The 25,483-nt window shown below is 38.9% G+C and overlaps 1 protein-coding gene across 4 annotated transcripts in view; it reads right to left on the bottom strand.

Annotated features, from left to right (window-relative positions):
• Window positions 1–3,493: 3,493 nt before the first annotated feature.
• Window positions 3,494–25,483, bottom strand: part of ano5b (anoctamin 5b) — a 67,655-nt gene continuing 45,665 nt past the window's right edge. For all 4 annotated transcript variants that reach the window (XM_088333694.1, XM_088333697.1, XM_088333698.1 and 1 more), the window contains 17 exons: window positions 23,059–23,127; window positions 22,590–22,874; window positions 20,322–20,441; window positions 16,620–16,735; window positions 16,389–16,523; window positions 14,840–14,945; window positions 14,626–14,686; window positions 13,424–13,575; window positions 11,063–11,137; window positions 10,750–10,975; window positions 10,506–10,684; window positions 10,341–10,438; window positions 9,030–9,160; window positions 8,726–8,931; window positions 8,459–8,646; window positions 6,568–6,673; window positions 3,494–5,418 (listed from right to left, as the gene is read on the bottom strand). In XM_088333694.1, the coding sequence (XP_088189820.1) occupies window positions 5,194–5,418; window positions 6,568–6,673; window positions 8,459–8,646; window positions 8,726–8,931; window positions 9,030–9,160; window positions 10,341–10,438; window positions 10,506–10,684; window positions 10,750–10,975; window positions 11,063–11,137; window positions 13,424–13,575; window positions 14,626–14,686; window positions 14,840–14,945; window positions 16,389–16,523; window positions 16,620–16,735; window positions 20,322–20,441; window positions 22,590–22,874; window positions 23,059–23,127 (2,478 nt within the window). In that variant the 3' untranslated portion in view covers window positions 3,494–5,193. The remainder of the gene's footprint in view (window positions 5,419–6,567; window positions 6,674–8,458; window positions 8,647–8,725; window positions 8,932–9,029; window positions 9,161–10,340; window positions 10,439–10,505; window positions 10,685–10,749; window positions 10,976–11,062; window positions 11,138–13,423; window positions 13,576–14,625; window positions 14,687–14,839; window positions 14,946–16,388; window positions 16,524–16,619; window positions 16,736–20,321; window positions 20,442–22,589; window positions 22,875–23,058; window positions 23,128–25,483) is intronic.

Raw genomic sequence — 25,483 nt, 5'->3', positions numbered from 1 at the left:
ACTCCCCTTAAATAGAGCAGAGCAGATTGAAAACTTTCAGAATTTCAAAAACTCTTCCAAGACTTTGATTTACTGGAGTTAATTTCAACATTCACGTGTTACACTTTTCAGGACGATGTCGAGGTTGATTCACTGGCATCAAAAATTGAAGCACTCTTTCACCTGAAGCTTTGTGGAGTGGAATCTGTAATTTTGACACTGAAAACTGACATTGAGCTGAAGTCCAGGACTGATGGACAGTTCTGGAACTTACTCACAGGGGAAAAGTACCCCAAAATGAGAAAATGTGCTACCTAATTGACTGAATTTTCTGCTTCACTCATTCATGTGAGTCATCCTTTTCCCACATGAAGACTATCATGTCCAAATACCGAACCACATTGACTGACACTCATTTGACATTGAGCTCATCCCTGGCTGATTCCATTCAGTGCGAGTCATCAGAGTAAGCCATGACAAAAGAAATATACTGGGTTGTTTTGCAAAGTATGGGCTCATGCAGTAATGCAAGACACATATTGTAACATGTAAAATACCAATAAACAATACTCAATAGCCTATATACTGTAATATCCTTATACATTTGTTTTGTATTTTCATAGTAGGTAAATTGTTTTGAGATGGCCATTTTATAAGTAGCTCACATGCGGAAAGAGTGTGGACACTGCTGCTCTCAGTGAGCCTCTGTACATAGAATACCTATTTCTTTCGAAAAATGCACGTTCATATTTTTGCTTATTGTTCAAATCAATATTGTTTTTTTTTTTTTTAATTTTTCAAACTACTAGGAGGCGCTAAATCATACACAATGTCCATTTAAAGCGTTAAGAAAGTCACAGTTGCCCATGGCGCCCAATTGGCCCCGCCTGTTTGGTGCCAGCTGACTGATCGGTTTCCCTCCTATTCAAGCTCAGTGTTCTCACTCACCCTTTGTCAGTCCGTCAATAAACCTCTGCACCCGCAAGACGTGTGTTTTGACTCTGTCAGGTATCCTGTCTGGTATCGATCCAGTCTATCTCGTTCTGTCTGATCTCTGTCTCCGGTCTCCTATCTCTGTTATCAATCCTGTCAGTCCCGTTCTGTCCGGTATCGACACCATCCGTCCGGTATTTGCTCATGTAACTGGTATCGATCTCATTGTTCTCTGGCTTCCTGTTGTTCCATGCCAGACTTCTGTCTTTCTTCTTCCGCCCAGCGATCGCCAAATCACTGGCGTTTGTGTTAATGTGCATGACTGCCTCATTCCCGTAAAATAAAGCATGAGAAATGTTACGCATCTGGGTCCTCTTCCTGTTCCGGTTCATGACATTAGGAGAATTTAGGTTTCTATAAATGAATCATATTTCAAAATGTGGGCCTACCTTTAAGAGAAAAAAGTACTGTAATTTAAACATTATTATTATTATTATTATTATTTATTATTTGGAAACTTAAAAATAAAATTTCAGTCACACTTACTGACGGTGGCCGGCTCTCTTTAGGTCGTTCACTAGGTCCTCATGTGTGCTTCTGGATTATTTGCATATCGTTCTTGTTATCATTTTGACGCCATGGGATGAGGTCTTGCAGGGAGCCCCAGATTGAGGGAGATTATCAGTGGTTTTGTATGTTTTGTAATAATTGCTAACACAGTTGATTGTTTATACCAAACATTTGACCTTGGGCAAGACAATGGACCCCTAATGTGTCTGATAAGCAGGTAGGCGCCTTGCATGGCTGTCACCGTTATCGGTGTGTGTGTGTGTGAATGGGTAAGTGTAAAGCACATTGTAAAGCGCTTTGGGAGGTCTTCAGTGACTTGAAAAGCGCTATATAAATGCAGACCATTTACCATTTACACTGTAAGAAAAAAAATCTTAATTTATTGTGGAAATGTTGACCGAAAATATTACAAATGGTCACAAAGTAACATTGTGACAAAATTGTTTCCATCATATTGTAAATTAATATTGCTATGGCCTTCTATAGAAGTGGGCCAAAATATATATTAAAACAGTACAATACCACCCGCTCGCGATTTACTGTACACAAATCAATAAAAATAGTCCAGAAAAAGCAGAAATACAGTTTCTTGAAAAAACATTCACATCCAATTAACATTTGTCCTTGGTATTTTGGGGTTATTTTCCATTTACTAAGCTATGTACCTGTTGAAATATTAAGTTATGCAAATTAAGTATGCAACTTGTTCACACCTGTCTTTCATCTGTTTGCTGAATCTGTGGCTATTAATGATGCTGTGTGCATGTGGCCAACAGGCAAGCTCTACTCAATTACAGGGTTTTTACACCGTTTTACATGGACAAAGTCAAGCACTTTTGAGGACTTGGAGGCCATTTTTTAAACTTCTCCGTTAACATTAAAAGAACAAATCCAGCGTGAATGTATTTTTTTCAGATCCACAAATATATCTGCGATTTACATTTGTGATTTTTGTCTTACGTTGGCATTTATCAAGACATGTGATTCTCAGATCCTGAGTAAATCGGGAATGCATTTGTGGATCTGAACATTATGTGAATATTTTGGAGGAGGATCTCACCCCATAGATAGGTGTTTGGTAAAATTACAGTATTTTCTACTTTCAGTTACCGGAAGTTTTTCCTATTACAATTGACTACTACCTACCTTACATACCTTAACTCTTTGCATGGTCCATTAGAAATGTGCAAAATTGAAACGTAATCCTTGCACTGATATACATTTTTGATTTTATATTATACTTTAACTATTTTATGTTAAAATTTTTATTTAATTGTTTGTTAATGCAACATCCATTGCAGCCTGCTCATCCTGGAAGGGGGAATCACTTCATGTGCGGTCCTTTTTCAAGGTTTCTTCATTTTTGTCATGCTGAAGTTTTGAGTTTTTCCTTGCCCTCATGTAGGTTTTAGATCAGGGGTTGGTGTAATAATACTCTGTAGTCTGTAACAGTCTGTGGTCTTTGCAGCTGTTTTAGACTCCTTGTCGGGGCTGGCTTCTATCCACACAGTATGCAGGCTGTTCGATGCACTTACTTTTACTCAAGCGATTATTTGGATGACTAGTTTTTACTTCTACTTGACTCATATTATTCTGAAGTAACAGTACTTTTACTTGAGTAACACACTTTGGCACTGCACTTAGGCATCCTGTATGCTTTAGCGCAGTAGTGCACACTTGATTTGAGGGATCAAGCCCGAAGTAAACCGAAAACTGCACTTGGGGCCGAATTTCGGCGCCGTGCGTGTTTTAGCCAAAGCGCGCACCTCGGCGCTGAAGTCCATCCAGCACTGAACTGCAGCTTCCAGTTTACTTCATGCACAGTTCCTCAAATCAAGTTAATCAGTCTGGCAAGGGCTAGTTTGGACTCTCATACCCACGGGGGCCAGGTCTGGTCAGGCTGGATTTCTTTAGGCCTCTGATCAAGGGGAAAGAGAATGCATCGGTGTCATTTTCAAGCAGACTTGTTGTGAAACATGGCAACAATTTCAGGCATTTGCAAGCACTTCAATCAGAATTAAAGCAATTTTTAATACTCGAAAACACGAAATTAAAATTCAAATATTTTCCAAGATTTCGACCCAGAAAATCCTACGAGAGCCCGGCCGAACATCCGACAAAGAGCGTTGCTACATCAAGGAGAGCATCGGAGAGAGTGCCATGCTAATGGTCCCGGCTGAGGTCAGATTTACCCACAACTTTACCGCTCCACAGTAATTACCAAAAGGCTGGATAGCACCGCTGCAGTAAACTGGTGTCGTGTATCTGAAATGAAACTCCCCACAAAAGTACAAGACACCCAGGAGGAAGTTCTTCACTTCCATGCCAATGCAATCATTGTGGCTAACTTCTGCAGGAGCTGGACCTTTTACTTGCTGCTCATAAGTCAACCAGCCTACTTCGAGGAAGTTTTTGGCTTTGAGATAAGCAAGGTACATCGGCGCCATGCTTTCACCTGTACGTTGTATTAACATGGGTGGGCAAACTTATTGGAGTAAAAAAATCGGCCAGGAAGAAAAAAGGGATCATAGTGGCAAATATGAGAACATCTAATCAGAGTAGGAATAAAAAGATCATGAAGGCGAGGGGTGGGTAACTGTTTCAAGTCACAAGAGGCTGATCCTGGAGACATATTCAATGTTTTCATCCATCCATCCATCCATTATCTGCACCGCTTATCCTCAGTAGGTTGGCGGGGGTGCTGGAGGCTATCCCAGCTATCTTCGGGCAGTGGTCAGGGGACACCCTGAACTGGTCGCCAGAACACACCGAGACAGACAACTTACTCACTCATTCACGCCTAGGGACAATTTGGACCGGCCAATTTACCTGACATGCATGTTTTTTGGAATGTGGGAGGAAACCCACGCAAACACGGGGAGAACATGCAAATGCATTACCTCAGAACCCTACCACGGACACGCTAACCACTCAGCCGCCCGTACCCAGCAACTAATGTTGGTATATTCCAACTGACACCATCTCATTTTCCAATTAGAACATTCCAACTTTCCATCACTGACTGACATAAAGCATTGATTATGCTATCATGTAAAATTGCAACAAAATATGTGTTCTAATGTTGGCAGAAGCAGTTGATGGGATGTTTACTGTTTTATCACAATTTTTGGACCATTCCATTTTGCTATATTTTTAAGGATGCAAGACTGACAGAAATGTTACACGCTAACATTTTCACAATTACTTTTCACTATAACACGACGCGACACAAAAATGCAACATTAGGCTTTTCTGATGACTTCAGTCATTTAACTACCGCCCCACAAATACAACATGCTAAGACAAATATGTTACAAATAAAATTAAAGGATTATTACAAAATCAAACACTTTATCAACACATCTATAAATACATGTAGCTTTTTTTAGAAAGCAAGAAGGCATTGCATGGGGAATTGCACAATTGTTTCGCTCATTTCTGTTCATTTTCACATCAACTTTTCATATTTTTATGGCACTGATACATGCACTTGATAAGCAGATGCAAACTACAAATTGCAATGATATTTTTTTCCCTACTTCTGCTGGAATCCTAATATAGGAATCCACTGCAGCAGGTGATTAAGCCCACAAAACAAAAAAACAAGGCCAGCATTGTTATTTTTGCAAAACTACGGAAGCCCTTGCAAATGGATATCATCAGCAGTAAGTTCTCAAGTCCAAGAATCCGTTCTGGGCCTGTGAAAAGAGGCTAGGGTCCCTCGGACAGCACCTCGTGCTTGTCTGGCACAGAAGAAACCTCTGAGAGGGGCTCTGTGATGAAGCTGGCACTCAGCTGGAGTTTGAGTCTCTCCACCTCGTAGTTATGCAGGTATTCTTGAATCAGGTAACGTTCACGTTTAAAGCGTGCTTTCACTCCTGAGGGCACGTCTGGAATCATCCACGCCACAAAGAACTTCACTACGAAGACCACGTGCTGCAAAGGAACAGTCATAACAAGTTAACTGAAGCTCAGTCATCATTGCAGGCTTTTTTCTGTATTTTTTTACAGATTTAGGGTGGTTGTGCGTTGGTGCATTCCTATCCATTCTTGCTGTGGTGCACCAATGTGATTGGTTTAACTCACTCAGTGCCAAAGACGGCTTTTCACGTCGTTTATATATTGTACGACAAGCATGCAAACAAAATTTGATAAAATCCAGAAAAAAAGCTGTGTTTCTATAACTGTCAGTGCCAAAGAAGGATATCAATTTCGTTACAAGCATGGATGTAGAATTTGACATTGAGCACAAAAAAAGTATTAACTACCGTAATTTCATAAAAATGAGGCACACATAAAAAATTTAGTTTTTCTTCAAATTGTGCAGCGCGCCATTTCATGCTGTGCACTCTGGGAGTGGTGTAAAACATCCGACGACGCAACTGAAGACACGATCAGGGTTGGGTAGGGTTACTTTAACTTGATTATTTTGAATTACATTTAGACTACTCGAATACCAAATATGCTAATAAAAGACAAAATAAACTAAATATGAATAAAATGATGACTCACAACACATGGTAAGCTTTCTCTCCTGGCTTTGATTTCTTTGATCTCCGGCAAAACTAATATAAAATACGACAGAAACAAAATGAAAATAAATCCAAACAGCTTGCCAACATCATTTTTGCCGTTCCATGTATTCCGTTACTCCCCAAGCCTGCACAAAATTTTGTAATTTTATTCATATTTAGTTTCTTGTGTCTTTTATTAGCATATTTGGTATTGGAGTAATCCAAAAGTAATTGAAAGTAATCAAGTTAAAGTAACCCTACCCAACCCTGGACACGATGAGGCTGCCGTTCACACTGCAGAGCACAATGCTCAATTCCGATTTTTGGGTGAAATACGATAATTTATTGAGGTCTTTTACATTTGCAACTACAGACGCTCCCATACTTACGAAGATTTGAGTTACGATCAACTGTACATACAAACATACGAACATTTTTTGGAGGATGTCGAAAAATGTAGTGCGTCTTTCCGCTGATTTTTGTCGTTCTTAAGTCGCCGTAAGGTTTTTAAAACATTCTTTTCCAAGCACTTAAGTCTTTAATAGGTTAAATGGGGGAATAACGGCCTTACCTCCATGGTAATGATGAAAGCCATTTTGGCAGCCAGGATATGCCAGAACTGCATGGTGTGAGTGTATTCCTTGTAGTGACCAGGAGGGTAACGGTAATCTCGGTATCTATTAAAAAAAAAACAACAATCCCTATGAAAAAGTAAAACTAGTCCGTCAAACATGAACTTTTGATTTCCAAATATTCGCAGGTATGATCTATGTCTAAATTCGAGGTAAGGTCCGACTGAGAGAGTCCAGCCCAAGCCCACCCCTTGGACATCAAGACCCGATGCAGCCAGACAATATAACTTTGTGTAAGGGACCGGGCCTGAAGCAAACACGGATTTTCATATTTTATTTCTGAGGATTTGGGAGTAGGAGGGCTTCTCTCTCGCTGACTTTTTAAAAAGAAAAACGATTTACCCGTCATTGTTTTTAGTTTATTTTTGTCTCTGGCACGCAGCCTGCATCCCTGCGCCTGTCGGTGCGCCTAAAGAATCTGTCGTGGGGGACGGAATCCATCGCGTGGATCCTTCACAAAGGAAAAGAAACTAAGAACAATGACAGGTGGATAATTTCAATAAAAAAGACAGCGGGAGAGAAGCCCGCCCTGAACCCAAACGTAATGAATGAAATTTTAGGCCCAACTCGACTTGAACGGGCTTAAGATCTTAACTGTGGTCTGAATAAATGGTTATAGTTACAAAATGCACTCAACAATGTAAACAGTGGTACCTCTACATACAAGCCTAATTTGTTCCAGTATTGTGCTCATTGTTCAAATTTTCCTGATGTGAAATAATCAAAAATAAACAGGCCCGTTCCCAACCTTCCATAAATGATTCAAGTGAAACTATAATAACGATTACACAGATTTTCCTGATCACGAAAAACACATTCAAATAGCAATTAGACATTTAAAAAAATCCAGTAATAATATAAATAAGATGATATTAACAAAATAAAATGCGGGTTTATTATGAGTGGTTGTAATGAAGGTGCGGGTGTTGCGTTTGGAGTGAAGGCACATGACTTTTGATGATACGTAAGCAATTATTGTAAACTCAAAATTGAAGTTACTATAACTTTCAATGATGCAACAGATATCTGGGAAACTTATCCGTTTATAATTTCTTATACAAAACATGGGCCTTTGGTAAATTATCCCAAATTCCTCTTTCAAATGACACCATTAGCCACCAAAATTCTTCATCTTGTGTCCTGGTTGCCATGGCGCCCAATTGGCCCCGCCCGTGTGGCGCCAGCTGCGGCTCGTTGACAGATTGCCTTTCCGTCTATTTAAGCTCAGTGCTCTCACTTTTCCTTTGTCAGTCCGTCAACGAACCTCTGCCCCGCAAGACGTGGGTTTAGACTCGGTCCTGTTTCCTGTTGGTATTTCCTGTCCGGTATTGTTCTCGTTTATTTTGTCCTGTGTAATATCGGTTTCCAGTTTCGTTCCCGTCTAGTTTGCCCTGTTTATTTTAGATATCCTGTTTTGATATCAATCCTGTCTGTCCCATTGTTTAATATCAGTTTCCGGTTTCGTTCCCGTCTAGTTTGCCCTGTTTATTTTCGATATCCTGTTTTGATATCAATCCTGTCTGTCCCGTCCTGTCCGGTACCGACCCCATCTGTCCGACATCTGCTCGGGCAATTGGTATCGATCTCGTCGGCCTCTGGCTTCCGATCATTCCACGCCAGACTGCTGCAGGACTCCAAATTTCCCGTAAAATAAAAGGCTTGTGTGAGAAACGTCACGCATTTGGGTCCTGATCTGGACATCTTGGCTCAAAGTTATCACAGATCTGAGAGAAAAACTAAATGTCTTGAATTTAAATAAATAAATATTTTGTATTTTATTTTACACTAGTGTTTGATGAACCCAGGCTCTTGACTCGATATGCTTGTTACCTGCAAGTGGATGTTGAATTATCGAGCCAGTTGGCCTGATCTTCTGGCATGTTGCGGAAAGGGATCTGTGAGATGTTGTACACTGACAAGCTGTTGTTCACGTATCCCCTCATGGAGTCCACTTTACTGTAAGCATACAGGTAGACCATACGAGGAATCATGTCTGAGGTGAACGCCATGATGAACGCCTAAAACCACACAAGATCCATTCACGTAAGGTTTAAAATAGAGACAATAGTACAAAAACAAGTGACAAGACAAACTTACGTTGGTAACAACAGACAAGATGGCGACCGCGTTGAGAATCTCCTGCCACGCGCCGATGTTCCTGGCTTTGGATGCCACCGGTCTTTTGAACTGAGTGGTGAACTTCCAGGCGTCTACCCGGATTTCAAGTATGTTGTTGAACAGAGCGAGGAGGGGTGCCAAAGGAAATGATGCCACAAATAGCGTGATGAAACCAAACTGGACCACTGAGGAGTCGGAGGGTGAAAGAAAACACAAAAAGAAACACTACTGAAAATTACAAATTTTTGTCTTCGTTCCATTTTACGGGAATAAATAACCTTACCCATCTCTAGGTATTCGTAGAACAATCCCAGCTGGCTGAAGTTCTGCAGGACGTGGTCTTGCTCCCAACGGCTGTAATGGTTCTCGGGATGATGCCTCGCCTTTCTGCCATTCCACCAGTTTCGTATCAACCTGACAGGAAGCCGACAGAAATGTGAAATACAGTGCCTAGCGAAAGTATTTTTGTAGGTGTTATCGTACTTTTATTTTTGTAGTATTTTTGTGATATTTCCATAGGAGAATTTTGATAGTATTGCTATAGGTGTAATTTGCAGTATTTCTGTTGTAAACCTACTCTAGTAGTATTTTTGTAGTAATATTTCTCTAGTAACTTTATGTATTATAGTATTCTATATTGGTATTTTTTTTTAGTATTTCCGTAGAAGTATAATTGATGTATTTGCAAAGTAGTATTTTAGTAATATATTTGTAGATTTTTTGTAGTATTTCCATTGTAGTATTTTTGTCAAATTTCTTTAGTATTTTTATAATTTATAATTTTAGTAGTATTTTTGGAGTAAATAATTCTGTAGTAGTATTTTGTGATATAGTATTACTGCAGTAGTATTCTTGCAGTAATTCTATACAATTTTTTCTATTTTCAGAATGAAAGCAAAATGATATATGAGGTCACTGTTTTTAAGCACGATATTTGATATTTGATATTTAGACTGTAGTTATTCTGTAGTATCTTTGTTGAATTTCTGTAGAAGTACTTTAAAGTGGAAACACAAAGTGACTGTGGGGACCCTTCTCGGGGTTTTTTCATTTTCCTCATGTTGAGGGTCTTGAGTTTTGCCCTCATGTAAGTTTTAGATCAGGGGATGGTGTAATAATAGTCTGTAGTTTGCAATAATCTTTGGTCTGTGTAGCCCATGATCAATAATCAATACTTGACAATGTTTGCACCAAAAAAGTTAACCACACTTGGGTACCCCTTAGTGGTTGCAGGGCCCTTAACAGCCGCTTAGCTCGCTTATGCCTTGGCTCGGACATGGGACAGTGAGAAACAAGCGATTTAACGCTCCAGCTGAAGGTTTTAGATCTTCTACAAAACAATTTACAGACAGGATGCTAAAAAGAAGGACTCAGGCTCCTTGGATTATTGGAGTACCATTGCAGGATACAGACAGGATGAAAAATCATTTAAAAAATAAAATTGTAGGCATTTATAAGCTTTGCATTTATAAGCTTAGCACCAAAATAGAAATGAAATGAAATGGTTGTTGTGGCAAATGTGAGGTATATCTAATTCCTCTTGATAACAAAATATGACCAAAACAAAGGGGATATTAAGGTTTGATAGACTCACGGCAGAAGGGCTTCCTGGATGTTCCCCCACAGTTGTTTTCCAGCCATGACGATCACCAACTGTGTCGTGAGCTCAATAAGACAGCCTCCAGGGTCACACTAGAACAGTTGAAGAAATCCAAGAATATGTAGAATGCATATATTTTTCGAAGTTTAAAATGCCCACCTCTTCATTTCTCAGCTTGCTCCACGTCCCAAACATGTATGAGTATTTACCGGGAAACCCCACAAATTTCCCCTTAAAGAAAGCCACATAAAAGCAAGACGAGTAATAGTTGACAAACTGGAAGAGAAACATCTTCATGGTGAGCCTGTTTTCATATTCCAGATGAGTCTTTGGGATCTCTGGTGGGGAAAAGGTTTTCAAAGACCAAACACAGATTTTCGGCAGTTGGATTTTGCAAATGTACCCATGTCAGTAATCCAGACAGCCACCCTCTCATAGAAGAAGTTGAGAATCATTATGATCATAAAATTGATGCAAGAAGCAGTCGCCGAGGTGGCCAGCTGTGGTGTGATGAATCGGCCCACCACCTGGATCTTCCTCAAGGGGTCTTTGATGATACTGGCAAAGGCAGCATAAACAGCCAGCCTGTACGCTATGACCCCGATTATACAGGCGAGAATGAGGGAAATCTGCAGAGGGAACACAACAAATGCTTCCATTGGTATGCATGGAGTTGAGGCCAGTTGTGCAACCACTGAGGTCGAATAGTCCCATACCCAAAAGATGACAGTGGCGCCAGACAGGCAGAAGCGTGCACACTTGCTGGTGACTGGAAGATATGGTTCCATTTCCTGTTTTTTTTAAAGAATAAAATAATCAGCATGTGTATAACAGTTTAAAACATATGGAGGACCAATCCTGCCATACATAGAAATAAATGTTTAAATAAATACCTAAAAATGTATTCCTTATAAAAAAATCAACACATTAATAAGTCACTTAATACCTAAATATATGACATGAATGCAATTTATTCATACATTATTTCCTTTTTCTCATTTATTTTTCAATTTATTTTGTCCTTTATTTTGTCATGTGTTTTGTCACGAAAAATGTGGGCGGGTCAAACCGGGTGAGCTTTTCACCTGTAGCCCATTCGTTTATCTCTGATCAACCAAAAGGTTGAAAATAGGGCTGCAACAACAAATTGAAAAATTGATAAAAATCAAAGGTTTTAAGTTTTGGCAAGGAGTTGTATCATTGATTTGTTATGTGGCGCGATGTATGCAGCACTCAGCCAATAATTAAATGCAAATAGATACATAGATAGATAGATACTTTATTCATCCCCGTAGGGAAATTCACACTTCCAGCAGTATCCCCCGTCGTTTATTAACAGATTAACATGATGCCCTAGGGGTGCTTGTAGCAGAGTGGATGACGTCACGCTAGTCCAAAAGTTCGACATCCCTGCGGCAGATGGAAATCTTTTCTTTGTGAAAATCCAGGGATACACCACCTCGTGTTAGCAAGTCCGCCTCCTCTCCGATTCCCCCCGGCTTTCGTGTCTCTGTTTAGCGGCGTTGAAGCCGTATAGCTCCGGGTAGCTCCGGGTGGCTACACGTTAGCGTCCGGAATGCTAAACGTGAGCCACGTTTCCGCAAAACACAGCAACTGCGCTCCCTGTGCGCTTCGATGTTTTCCACCAGCACTCGATGATCTTATTTGGTCGTAAGTTCGCATTTACCATGATAACGGATGGTGTCGAAGACTTATAACGCCGCTAGCCGCTTAGCTAGCTCCGGCTCTTCTTCCACGATTGAACATTTATTAGCACTCAATGCAACTCTAAGTGCTGTATTAAAACATTTTATGTATAATAAGATGACATCTGATGAAGTACTCACATTCTCATCCAATGTGACTTCTCTTTTTTTGCACGCTATAAAAAAATATTTTACATATTGCAGGTGTAAGCATACATTTGTATTTAATTATGTTTATATGTCTGTTTGACAAAAAACTTGGATTTATTTATTGTTTTATAGTATAGAAAATGTAGTTTTTTTTATGCACTAATTTTCTATCCAGCTAAACATCACTACTTTAATGAAGTAAGACATTAAAATTGCGTTTTTTACATGGGACTCATCGATTATTTTTAAAAATGATGGCCCAATTCATCAGTTATTAAAATAATCCCTAGTGAAAAGCTCAGGCAACAATGTATATGACATTGTTATATATTTTGGTATGTGATTTTTTGGTGATCATTTAATATTATATTTAGGTATTTGTTTATTTTTACAGTGCCATGAAAAAGCATTGACCCCCTTTGTGATTTCTGTTTTTTTTTTGCATATTTATCAAACCAATTTTAATATCACACAGAGACAACCCAAGGAAATACAAAACGCAGTTTTGAAATGTTGATTTGAATTATTATGGCACAATAAAAATAAAACCGTTCTGGCCCGATGTGAAAAAGTAATTTCCTCCGGAACCTAATAGTGAGTTGGACTACCTTGGGCAGCGATAACAGAAAATCAACCGATAATTAGTAATGATTCTTTCACATACATTTGGAGGAATTTTGGCCCACTCTTCTGTGCAAGATTGTTTCAAATCTGCCATATTGGAGGGTTTTCTCGCATGAACTGCCTGATTAAGGTCACACTACAGCATCTTAGTTGGATTTAAATACAGACTTTGACTCCAGACCGTTCATTTTGTGTTTTTTAACCATTTGGACTTGGCGGTGTGTTCCGGATCATTGTTCTGCTGCATGAGCCAAGAACGCTTGAGTTTGAGGGCAAAAACTGATGTCTGGACTTTCTTCTTCAGGATCTTCTAATAAAACCCAGAATTTATTATTGAACCATCTATGGTAAGTTGTTTCGTCGGGCCCTATAGGTTTCGATTATTTTTTTCTAACTTAATGAATGGAATCAACATTTCAAAACTGCATTTTTATATTTCCTATTAAAATTGGTTTGATGACCTGAAATCTTTTGTGAATGATAGATGCAAAAAAGACAGAAATCAGGAAGAGGGAAAATACTTTTTTAACGGTGGTGTACATTTATCTCTACATATTGGACGATAAGCCCTCCATAAAAACACAAAAATTGTTGCACCTGAGTGATCTTGTTGAGTCTTCGGTTTGTGCATCTAATTTCAAACTCGGGACGAATCTGAAGCTGTTGCTGTTCCTCTTCAAAGTCCACCAAGTCCCACTCATACTCCAAGCGGGCTTGGCGCCGCTTCCAGAACTCAAGAAAGAGAGTTACTGTTAAGCACAAAGAACGAATGAGGGTTATTTTAGAAAGGTTGCATTGTACAAGATTTCTCAAATATTATTTCATGAAGAATGTGAAACCATGGTCTAGAGATACAACAATAGATTAAAGAATTATGTAAAACTATCTGTGGGAAAACACGAAATGATTGATTTTAGCACCCGACCAAAACCGCTGCTTTGGCTGGATGAGTTGAGTCGAAAAAAGCAGTACACTGAGACAAGAACACCTTAAAGAGCATTGGTTCTCTAATGGTCTGACTACACAACCCCCCCATCCTACCCTAATTGCGAGCTGCTACCCAAATTAAGAAAACATTTGCACTTCTCAAATGTATCCCAATAAAGCAGAAATATATTCATTCATTCATCTTTTAAAAAACAAAACAAATAACCAGTAAAACCAAAAAAACTACAAGTACCACATATACTCGCATATTCGCCTACTTCACATATAAGCGACCCCTTAAAACTGCTTTTCATATAGCAACATACTAAAATAAATTCAAAATATCAATAGTGTTGACCTAAACATCCATTTTTATTTAACTAGGTAGTTAATCAAGATGATTGAACTGGTTAAAAGCTAAAACTATAACATTTTCAAACTATTTACTGTAGTTTCTAGCAGCGCTTTAACGGCAGACACGCTTACTCCAGTTTTGTATTTTGAAATCATATCCTTCTTTGACTCGATCATTGTTGCCACCATTTCCACTTTTCCTTCCTCTCATCACTAACTTTTTTAGGATACATTATTATGGGCAGAAAACGGAAATGAAACGAACAGCATGACAATAAAATGAGATGTGGTCCCTCTCAAATGTGCCTATTGACTAAATAGGTAAAAGAGATCAAGCAGGACGTTATCACCATCTACTGTTGAAGAGTGTAAATGATCCTTTGATTTTTTCTTATTTTTAATATTTTTTTGTCCAAATACCTACTAAAAACGGTTTTGCGTTCCAGTATGGTGGAAACCATGAGGTCAGACTGAGGTCAAAAGCCGTTAGAGTGTCTTTTTGAGTGTGTGTCACTTACCCCAAATTCCCATGAAGATGGCAAAAAACACCGTTCCCTCATTGTCAAACAAATGGGATTGCTAGATGGGGAAAACAGAGAATCCGATTTGTTGATGAGGACAACACAGGAAATGACAATCAGGAGTAAGCACTGTCGTGGCGACATGCAGCCGACTCTACATCTAAATGACTGTAAATGTGAAAATAGGAACTTGGAAAAGAGAATTAGTTACCCAGGAGGAGAGACATGTAGAGTTAAGGTTCCAGAAAGAGCATTTTCTGTCACACAAAGGACACATCACAATCTTGCCACCGATATCAGGATCGCAAATTTCTTTGCTGAAGGAAAATGAAATGAATGTTAAAGAGGTTTAGCAAGTAGGCATCAGTATTTACTCTGTCATTTAAATGACCGTAAATTCTGGACTACAGAGTGCACCTTATTAAATTTTATCGTATTTTAAACCGCAGCTTTTAGCCCAGCGCACACCAACTGCTTGAGGAATTTGGTGCCGAAGCCTTTGGCTGCAAAACGCAAACGACGCCATGCCTCCGCACACATAAAGCCGTTTTCAGTTTTTTATGTTTGTTATTTATGTTCACGTGTTTTTGATTTGGTGACCATTCAAGATGGAGACTACTGAAGCATTTACTAAAACGAGCTCATATTCACTACTAGGCTCAAAAAACCCCGCAAATGATGGTCGCGGCACGTAAAATGTTTACCCTACATTTTATGGACGACAACACCATTGCAACCATTCTGTGGGGAATAGTGCCAGATTGCAACACAGATGTGTTTTTTGGGTCATTGTCATTGGTGGTTTTCAGGGTGACAGATCGAATTGCATTTGCTTGATATCGTTTCTCGAGGATTAAAGGAAACAACAGGGACCTGACAATGACTTCAATGATACAAAAATAGAATATAAGCATATTTGATGGATAACTTCCACTGCTGTTCACTTCAGACGGATACCTTGAGGACTTGTTTTGAAGGTGAAAAGTTGAGTACATATTCAATATTAAATACAGTATCGTCAAACCCCATAATTTGCTCCTCTTAAGTGTTATACACGTTTAATACACCTCTTCCATGGCCAAATTTAAGCACTTTTTAAGGACCTTCAAACCCAATTTTCATTTTCTCCAGTACTATCAAAAGAAAAATCCAGTGTGAATAAAGTATTTTGCAGAGCCACAAATATATCTGCAATTTACATATGCAACTTTTCTGTGTCTGCTTTTATCAGGACGTATGATTTTAAGATTTTGAGTAAATCTTGAAAATATTTGTTTTGAGGCAATTTTCTCCCCATATAGATGTTTGGTAATAATGAATATGTAGTTCCCTTTACAATATACCAATGGGAAATGCTACCTTAATTTCTTGCATTATTTATAATAAATGTCGATGTGAAGCGGAAGCCGCACCGAAACCGCGCGCCGGGAAACGAGAACGGCGCGCCGTGCTAGGGTCGTCGGGCGAGGGGGATTCCCCAGTTACGGGGGTCCCGCGCGCGGACGGCCGCCTGTCGTCGCGCCGCGCTACTGGGGTCGTCGGACGGGGTAGGCCGATCACGCCCGCCGCCTTTTCTCGCGTCGTATGACGCTGCGTCCGCCGAACTCGCTCCGTTGCGCGGCCCGGGAGTGACCCCCGCCAATACCAAATTTTATTAACGTATTTGGTATTGGAGTAATCCAAAAGTAATTGAAAGTAATCAGGTTAAAGTAACCCTACCCAACCCTGATCATGCATTATATTGTTTATTCAGTACCAACCTAGATATGTTATCATCATAGCTCAGCACTCCATAGGTGAAACATATAAAGCCCATGACAGCAGCAAAGAATAACATCTCCGTGTAGAATCCCAGCCATGCAAAGTAAATCCCAATCTTTTCCCCGTAATACTTCCTGGAAGCACAAATTTGTTTTAAAAAAAATGACATTCAAACATAAATGAAGTAAAAAAGGATGGGATTATTATTATTACTATTGTTGTTTTCTTACCTAATGAGGTTAAGTGGCTGCTCTTTGTAAAAGCATAGAAATCTAGCCCAGTGCGAGTACAAATTGAAGCGCTCACTCTCACATTCAGCGTTTCTTGCTCTCTTCCAGTAACGACACTGCAAGAAACACAGATGGGTAGTTGGTAATTAGTAGTTAAAGTATATTAGTATATTTATATATATATGAGAGAGAGAGAGAGAGAGAGAGAGAGAGAGAGAGAGAGAGAGAGAGAGAGAGAGAGAGATATCATGGTGGGAAATAAGTATTTGGTAAATACAAAAAAATAATCTCAATTCTCGGCCAATTCTGTCACTCTTCAAAAGCTTTTCACACACTGGTACTGCTGGTAATTTAGCCCATTCCTCCATGCAGATCTCCTCTAAAGCAGTGATGTTTTGGGGCTATTTTTGACCAACATGGACTTTAAACTCCCTCCACAGATTTTCTATGGGGTTGAGATCTGGAGACTGGCCAGGCCATTCCAGGACCTTGAAATTATTTTTACGAAGCCACTTCTATTGTTGCCATGGCTATGTGTTCAAGATCATTGTCATGCTGAAAGACACAGGCGTTTATCATTTTCAATGCCCTTGCTGCTGGAAGCAGGTTTTCAGTTATAAACTTTTGATATATGGCCCTATTTATTCTTTCCGACCTTTACATAAAAACAGCCCCAAAGCGTGTTCTCACCCTCGTGCTTCACAGTGTGTATGGTGTTCTTCGGATGCAATTCAGTATTCTTACTGCTCCAAATATGAGACCTGTGTTTCTACCAAAATGTTATATTTTGGTTTTATCTGACCGTACCATATTCTTCCAGTCCTTTTCTGGTTCATCTAAAAAATCTCTAGTGGACCGCAGACGGCCCTGGGCATGTACTGGCTTCAGCAGGGGTACACGTCTGACAGTGCAGGGTTTGAATCCCTTATGGCGCATTGTGTTACTGATAGTAACCTTTGTTACTGTGGTCTAATGCATTGTATATACTATATATATATATATATATATATATATATATATATATATACATACACACACTCACACATATATATATATATATAAAATAGAATAGAATGGAATATACGTTTATTGTCATTGTTACAAAATGGGTTAACATATTGTGACAACGAAATTGGGCATGACACTCCAGTTTCACACATTCACAGTGAGGTAAAAAAAACAAAAAGATAAAGGAACTGAGAAGATAAGGATATAAAACAAGGAGGATACGATTAGAGTTATAATTTACACATTATTTACACAAGAAATGTCGGCATGTAGGATGTATATATATATATATAAATATATATATATATATACGTGCAGCAGGGTGGAGCAGTGCTTAGCGAGTGTGTGGCAGTTCTGATATATGTACGTGCAGCAGGGTGGAGCAGTGCTTTGCGAGTGTGTGGAAGTTCTGAGGTCATGAGTTCGAACCTTCCTGTGTGGAGTTTGCATGTTCTCCCCGTGCTTGCGCGGGTTGCCTCTGGGCACTCTGGTTTCCTCCCACATTCCAAAAACATGCATGTCAAGTTAATTAGCCGGTCCAAGTGAGCGAGTGAGTTGTCTGTCTCTGTGTGCCCTGCGACTGGCTGGCAACCAGTTCAGGGTGTCCCTTGCCCATTGCTCAAAGATAGCTGGGATGTGCTCCAGCCCCCCTGTGACCCTACTGAGGATAAGCGGTGCAGATAATGGATGGATGAAAAAATATATACGGACCAATTATCGCAGTGGCTGATTATTGCAGCCGATATTTGGGGATTTGAGGGATAGCGGTATCAGCATATTTTTTTTTCAATCACGAGCCGATTATTAAAGCTTTCTTTTTCAGTGCTCACCACTCACGGCCCTGCTTTCATGAAATCCACTTGAAAAACTCCTGAACTCCCCACCCTCTACCCACCCCTTCTAATTAGATAAGCGACTCGACTAGAGGCAGAGCCACTGAAGCTTGACTGGAGATGCACAGTGTAGTCAAGTGTAGTTAACTTGTTTCAGAGGTCTGTTCAGGTGGAGACTGATGAATTATCTCTTATTATAACATCAGTTCATTAATCAAGCATGTCTGTTTCCAATGGGAGAGAGCATAAAAAAACACACTAAAGCTAACGTGGAATAACATTATATAATAATGGAATAACCAAATGGCTCTTAAACAAGAGTGCCCACACTTTTTAATTTGCGAGCTCCGTTGAAATTTTGTAGCACTATTTATTTAAAGTTAATTATATCATTGGGTTGTATTGATATTTCATTTATTCATTGTAAAAAGCTTCAAAGATATATTCACGTTAATATGTACCCTTCTACAAGTTGCTGAAAATCCCAATTTTATTTCCTGCACCGTTAAATTTTGGTTGAAGTCAAATATTAGTCATTTATGTTGCGTTGAATTTTTAATTTAGTACTATAAAATGTTTCAGAAAGCCAGTTAATTTTTATCTGAATTCATCACAAATATTCTTTTTTTTTGTTTCATGAAATTTTTAAGCCTTAACAGAAAATATCTATCGGCTCCAGATATCGGTTATCAGTCTCCTCTCAATATAAGTAATCGGTATCGGCCAAGGAAAACCCATATTGATCGACCCCTAATATATACAGACGCTCCCCTACTTACAAACATTCGAGTTATGAACAACGGTACATACGAACATTTTTTCAGGACGTCGAAAAATATCCAGACATGACCGTCAGTTAGATTTTGTATTGCGTGCACATTTATCCAAATAGAGGACAATACGGTAGTGCTTCTTTCTGCTGGGTGGCGCTGTGAAAGGTCACCCAGCATCCACCCCAAAGAAGAAATCCGGCTTATACTTCCTGGTTCGTGTGTATACACACTGCACTGTATCTCTAGCATGCTAAGAACGTTGCCATTTTTATTGTTTAATATCTCGTGCATCCATTTAAAATGATTGGTGTAACGCTTGAAGAAGGGGCGAAGCCGTTTCTTTTTTAAATGAAAGTGGAGTAAGAAAGCTTGATGCGGTTGAGAAAATGGTTGGATGGCTTTTTTTTCGTCCACTTTTTACCACAGAGGAAGTCGTCTAACTCTTCCAAAAGTAGGTTAAATTTAACTTTATCTTTATAGTCAAGTCAAGTCATGTCTATTTGTATAGCCCTTAATAACGAGCAGTCAGCTTTGTTTTTCAATACGATGCTTTGTCATTCAGCATGCTTTGTAACATTACAAAGCATATCATTTTGTTAAAGGGTTATTTTTCAGTTTCAAAACAATACAAGTTAATTATACAAGCCTTAAACATACTTATATAAACCTTAAACATACATTCCATACAAAATATAGCAGTGGAGCAACGTACGAACAAATTCAACTCACGAACGAGATCGTTCGTACGTAAGGCAGTGTCTGTTTATATTATATTTTTTTTCTATATATTTTTTAGTTTTTCTGAGCATGTATAAAAAAGTAATCTACAGTATATTATGAAATAACATTTCCGTCGTCAATCAATAGTTTTCGCTAGATAATTTTTCTTAACATATCTAAAAAAAAAGTCATTATCAATTGACAGCATATGCCAAAATGGCACCCCTTCGAGATGGGTACAATTTGTGAGAATTTTGCCCCTTACCTCACATTGCACAAAACAATACCAACTCAAATAGTGTGTCTAGAAGAATGGAGACACAAACAATATATTGTGACTGTCCATGTTAGTTTTCATTCTCGCTTACATCATGAAGTGGAAATGCTGATGTGTACGTCCCATTACTGAGTAATCGCTTGATTCCTGTCTTGTCTTTGTCTTGTCGTCCGTTTTTGTAATAGGGACATCGTGCTAAGATGTAATACACCTAGGAGAGAAAACCAAATTCAGTTTTCAATATATGCGTACTGGATTATTTAGGCTGTAAGGTGCACATCAAAACTGTAAATTGACCAGATATCAGAGCATACAGTTTGTTATGTGGTGCATACAAATACATTTGAAAAGGCATACCTACAAATTACAATATGTGTGCAATCATTGAGAATATACATATCGCTAACAACAATTGCATGACAATGGTTGCAACGGGGATCGAATCCGGATAGCATTGAAGAGAGCGCCGAACCCTAACCACCAAGTATCTAAGGCCATAGAGGGTGTATAAAAAGGCATTAGGTCTTATCACGTTATCACACTATTTTTAGTCATGGCATCATCGAGTCAGACATTTTATTCTAACCTAGAGTAAATGCATATTTAGCCAATCTACTCAATCAATGGTAGCCTTAGCTTTGAATTTGTGTAGGTTTTTGAATATATTTTGGACAATTTTTTATTTTCCAAAATTAGCAGATTTTTGGTATTTTGTATTATATTGGCTTTAGGCTAGCAGATATTTTAATTAAAAAAATATTACATTTATATATGTCTTCATGAATTTGACGTTAGCCTTAAGTTATTAAGTGTCTATTTCTGTGTTTAAGTACTTAAATAATAGTGTTTTTACCGGACAAAGAGCCTATGAGACTAAAATCTGTCACAAAAAGGACGTAACATCAGTGCCACAAAGTTCTTTTTTCAACAAAAGTGATGTAATGTTATACTAAAAATTTTGGACAACTAGAACTAGCATTGTCTGTGACAAACGTTGAATAGGTGAGGCTACAATAATTTATGAACAACGTAAACTAGTCTATGAACACAATGCAAACATGAAATTCACAATGTATTAATTCAATATCCTTCAAAGTCCGATTCGTCATCATTTTCACTGACCAGACGTTTCCTTCTCGTGATTTTTTACCCCCGTTTATTTCCATCTTTCTGGACGGCTTTCTGTTTTCCACCATTCTCTAACATGTTACTGTGACTAAAACTAGCTTTTACTCGTGTTGTCTTGTATCCCTAGAGGTCTAGTGCAGTGGTATCAATTGGTGGGTTGCTGGCTTTAGGCTTGCCAGAATAATGTGAAAAATAAGGGATAAAAAGAGGGCGAATGCACACTTCAACAGTAGATTGCCATAATGCCCTGCTCAATCCTTTCTTCCTGTTCAGTCTATCAGGGTGTTTCCGAGGGACCACATCTCATTTCATTGGGATTGGGTTGGTTTAATTTCCCTTTTTCTGCCCATAAAAATGGGTCCCAAGAAAGTTCGTATTATGGGGAAGTAAAATTGGAAAACTGAAAACGATCGAATCCAAGGAGGAAGCATAATACGAAAATGGTGTACGGGCTTTTTACTAGCATATAAATCTATTCAATGGATATCATTAATACAGTTTTTTAATCCTTTATCCTTTTGCACATTTTTACCTCTTTCATTTGTTTTGCTTGCACTGAAAGGAGAAGCCCTCCAATTACGTTATAATTGTGTAATGACCATAAAGGCCATTCATTCTATCAATCATTCATGACTGCATAATTAAATATTCATCGATGTTCAGGTACACAATTTCTTCATATTTTGAAATTATTTCAATGTGTGGCTATTTTAAAGAGAGAAGTTTTAGGGGGTATATACGAGTATATACGGTACTTGAAGTTGTTTTGGTTTTGCTGGTAATTTTGTTTTATTTTTTTAACAAAAAGGCGAATAGATACAACTATCTGTGGTTTAATCTGCACAATCCTCTAATTAGATACATTTGAGAAGTGGAAATATTTTTTGATTTGGATTGCAGCTTGTTGTTAGGGTGGAACGGTGGGTCCTGAAGTCAGACCAGTTGAGAACCAGTGGTCTAGAGGGTAGGTTCTGGCGCTCTTCTCACCACGGTCTGGGTTTGAATCCTGTTGCATCCAATCTTCTGCAATTATTATCAGCAATATATTTGGATGATCAATCAATGCATTACTTATTACAGGTACTTTTTAGTATTTATTCAATGCACCTTCTAGTCTCATGCGCCTTGTATATGAGAAAAATATCACAAAATATTGTTTTTTGGGTGTGGGCCTTATCATCTGGTCTTATATTGTGGAAAACAATATATCATTTAAACTTTAGATACTCACAATTCTGTTTCTTGTGGATGGAGGGAAGAAATTGTCCTTGTCGTTAATAAGGAAGAAGTCTGTCTTGCCTTTGTCAAAAGGGTAAGTAAAGTAATCAGGTTGAGGTTTCATGATGTGCTCGGGCAAGCGGAAAGGATGCGAGAGCCACTCCAGAGGAACATCTCGTCCGTGGGGGATGTCACTGGCTTTGAAAGGAACTTTAACCTTCAAAACGTCAGCATAGGTGGCCAGCACGTCCCATGGGGCATGGATCTTTAAAAAGTATGTCTTCTGGTCCTTTGAGTCCTGGTATAAAAAAGGAGAGATTTGAGAAACTCCCCATGAAAGCAAATCGATAACTAATCAATTTAAGTGGTGCTGATGTCACATTTATTGTCAGCCTTCCCTTTAAGACTTTTGCCACTCCTATCTTGTGTCATTCTACATCGTCCTCTAGATGGCACAAGTGCTGTATTTTTCTGTCTCTTACAGATTTGTCCTCCGTCTCCAGCTCAAGTCCGATTTTCTCCAGGTTGGACTCGAACTCCCTCCTCCTCTCCTAGGGACACACACATCAGGACATCCAAAATGAAAGCTGGAGTCATAACATATTTTTTCTCTTTTTTCCAATGAATTATTTCACAAAAATGGGGAACAGGAAGACTAATGTTGATCCACAAGACGACATACTTGAAGTAAATCAAACTCATTTTACAAAACACACCTAAAACAACTTTACAACTTATTTTTTTTGTTTTATAATGGAGTGGTAATTCAATAAGATGCTCATCAGCTAAAAAGACTCCGTTTTCTCCATTAGAGGGCAGTACAAATATGTCTAAATGTGATTCCGAAGGGAGGCTTCAAATTGTTTTCGTTTGACATGCAGCAATTGTACAGCAAGATAATTATTCCCTCCGGATGTGCTTTTCCCTTTTCGGGATGTTATCACAACATTGAACTATCCCATGGCAGTGGTGACCCGGAAGGGCCAGCAAAGCCTGCTCTGCATCGAGAGGAGCCAGTTGAGGTGGCTCGGGCATCTGATAAGGATGATTCCTGGACGCCTCTCATGGGAGGTGTTCTGGGCATGCCCCACCGGCAGATGGCCCGGTGGACGACCCAGGACATGCTGGAAAGATGATGTCTCTGGGCTGGCTTGGGAACGCCTTGGGATCCCGTCTGGGCTTCCCTGTTGAGGCTGCTGCCCCAGTGACTCGACCGCAGATAAATGGAAGATAATGGATATATATATATATATATATATATATATATATATATATATATATATATATATATATATATAGCTCCACGGTGCAGAGGTTCAGGGTTCAAGTCCAGCTACATACTTGCAAAAGCCACTTTCAAGATGGACCTTTCAAGGGACACAAGATCTAGTGAGGAGGTAAAACTTTGAGGACAATTAGTTCTGAATTATCTTTTTTTCATTATTATGCATAGTGATACATTTTAATTGCAGATTGAAGTTTATAGATAAGTAAATGATCCGGGGGAAAAAAACTGGGTTGTAGATGATTAAGGCAATGTGACTGCCAGTCGGGCGCACGAGTCCTTCTGTATTGGATTTTAAGAACTTGATGCCATAAATGATGCTATTTGGATGGATATTTGTTCAAGCCGGGTGATGTAGGACATCACTGAAAGCTTAGTTGTTGTATGCATTGGTTGCCACTGTCCCAAGGTCATCTGTTTGGTAAAACTTCATGACAACCACTGTTTTTGAGCACAGATTGTGCAACTTTTTCAATGAGGCACTTGGCTTTTTTTTGCACTATTATCCATACCTACCATGACTACCGCTTTACACGTTAAGACTACTGCTTTCCTCCCTTTAAAAACATATTTTTATTGTTTTCTTTTTAAATTGACTGCTTTTTCAAATTCAAACAACAAATAAAAATCTTGACTGGGGACTAGTATTTAAGTCTATGGGTGCTTTATTCTGAAGTGAGGCTTAGAGTGTGAGTGTGAATTTGGCAAAAGTTTGCCATTTCTGGTTTTAAAGCAAGCACTTTTTGTTCTTTTTTCAGACATTCTAAAGACGAATTGTGTGTAAAAATAGAGTGAGCAATAACATTTTAATGGAAAAAGGTCGACATGCATGCATGATCCTTTACTGTCATGAATACTTTTGCAGTGTTTATCATAATCCAGCTTCTCAGAAAACGATTTCTGAAGACCTTTGGAACTCCAAATTTTTTTTGCATAACTATCAGTGATCATAGAAATAAATATGTAGACAAAGGAGGGAAAGCAGCTGTTCATGAAAGAACATTTGAATCCATTTCAATGTAATATTTATAGCTCTTACTCATTTAAACTAATCAGTTGCGGCTCAGTGTTGGCATGCCAGAGCCCAGTTTTGTAATCTAGGCAGCACAGCACTCAAAGCACAAGGTTGGGGGTGGTGAAGTGCAAACAACACATTTGTCTCACACAAACCCTCAAGCAGCAACTGCTGAATTCGAAAAGTTGTTGCTTATCATGATAGAGGGTTTTAAACGGCCTGAAACGCAGAGTGAAACTAGTTGGAAACTTTGTATAAGTGTGCAGTTTTGCAACTGAATGACTTAATAGAATAGTCTCAATGTTTAGGTGTAGCATGCACATTTCCCACGATGCATTTGCAGCTTTCTCCCTCTATCTCCATATACGTGTAAATATGTTTATATATGCTATATAAAACCGAGGTATCTGTACTCATGCCTGCCCCTGCCCACCTTAAAAATAGTTTAGCCTGGGATACATCTATTGTCTCGGCTTTAGTTTCAAGTTTTTCATCATTGGAAAACTTTAAGATTTATCTCTTCCTATCCGTGTTGTCATTCATAGCTTTTTTGGGAGTAGATTGTGTAATAACAGAAACACACTTTGCCACAGTGAAATGACGATAA

This window comes from Urocampus carinirostris, chromosome 4 (genome assembly GCF_059441175.1).
Source record: "Urocampus carinirostris isolate Australia breed hairy pipefish chromosome 4, RoL_Ucar_1.0, whole genome shotgun sequence".
In the NCBI taxonomy this organism is placed as follows: domain Eukaryota; kingdom Metazoa; phylum Chordata; class Actinopteri; order Syngnathiformes; family Syngnathidae; genus Urocampus; species Urocampus carinirostris.
This window is presented reverse-complemented; position numbering and strand designations above follow the sequence as displayed.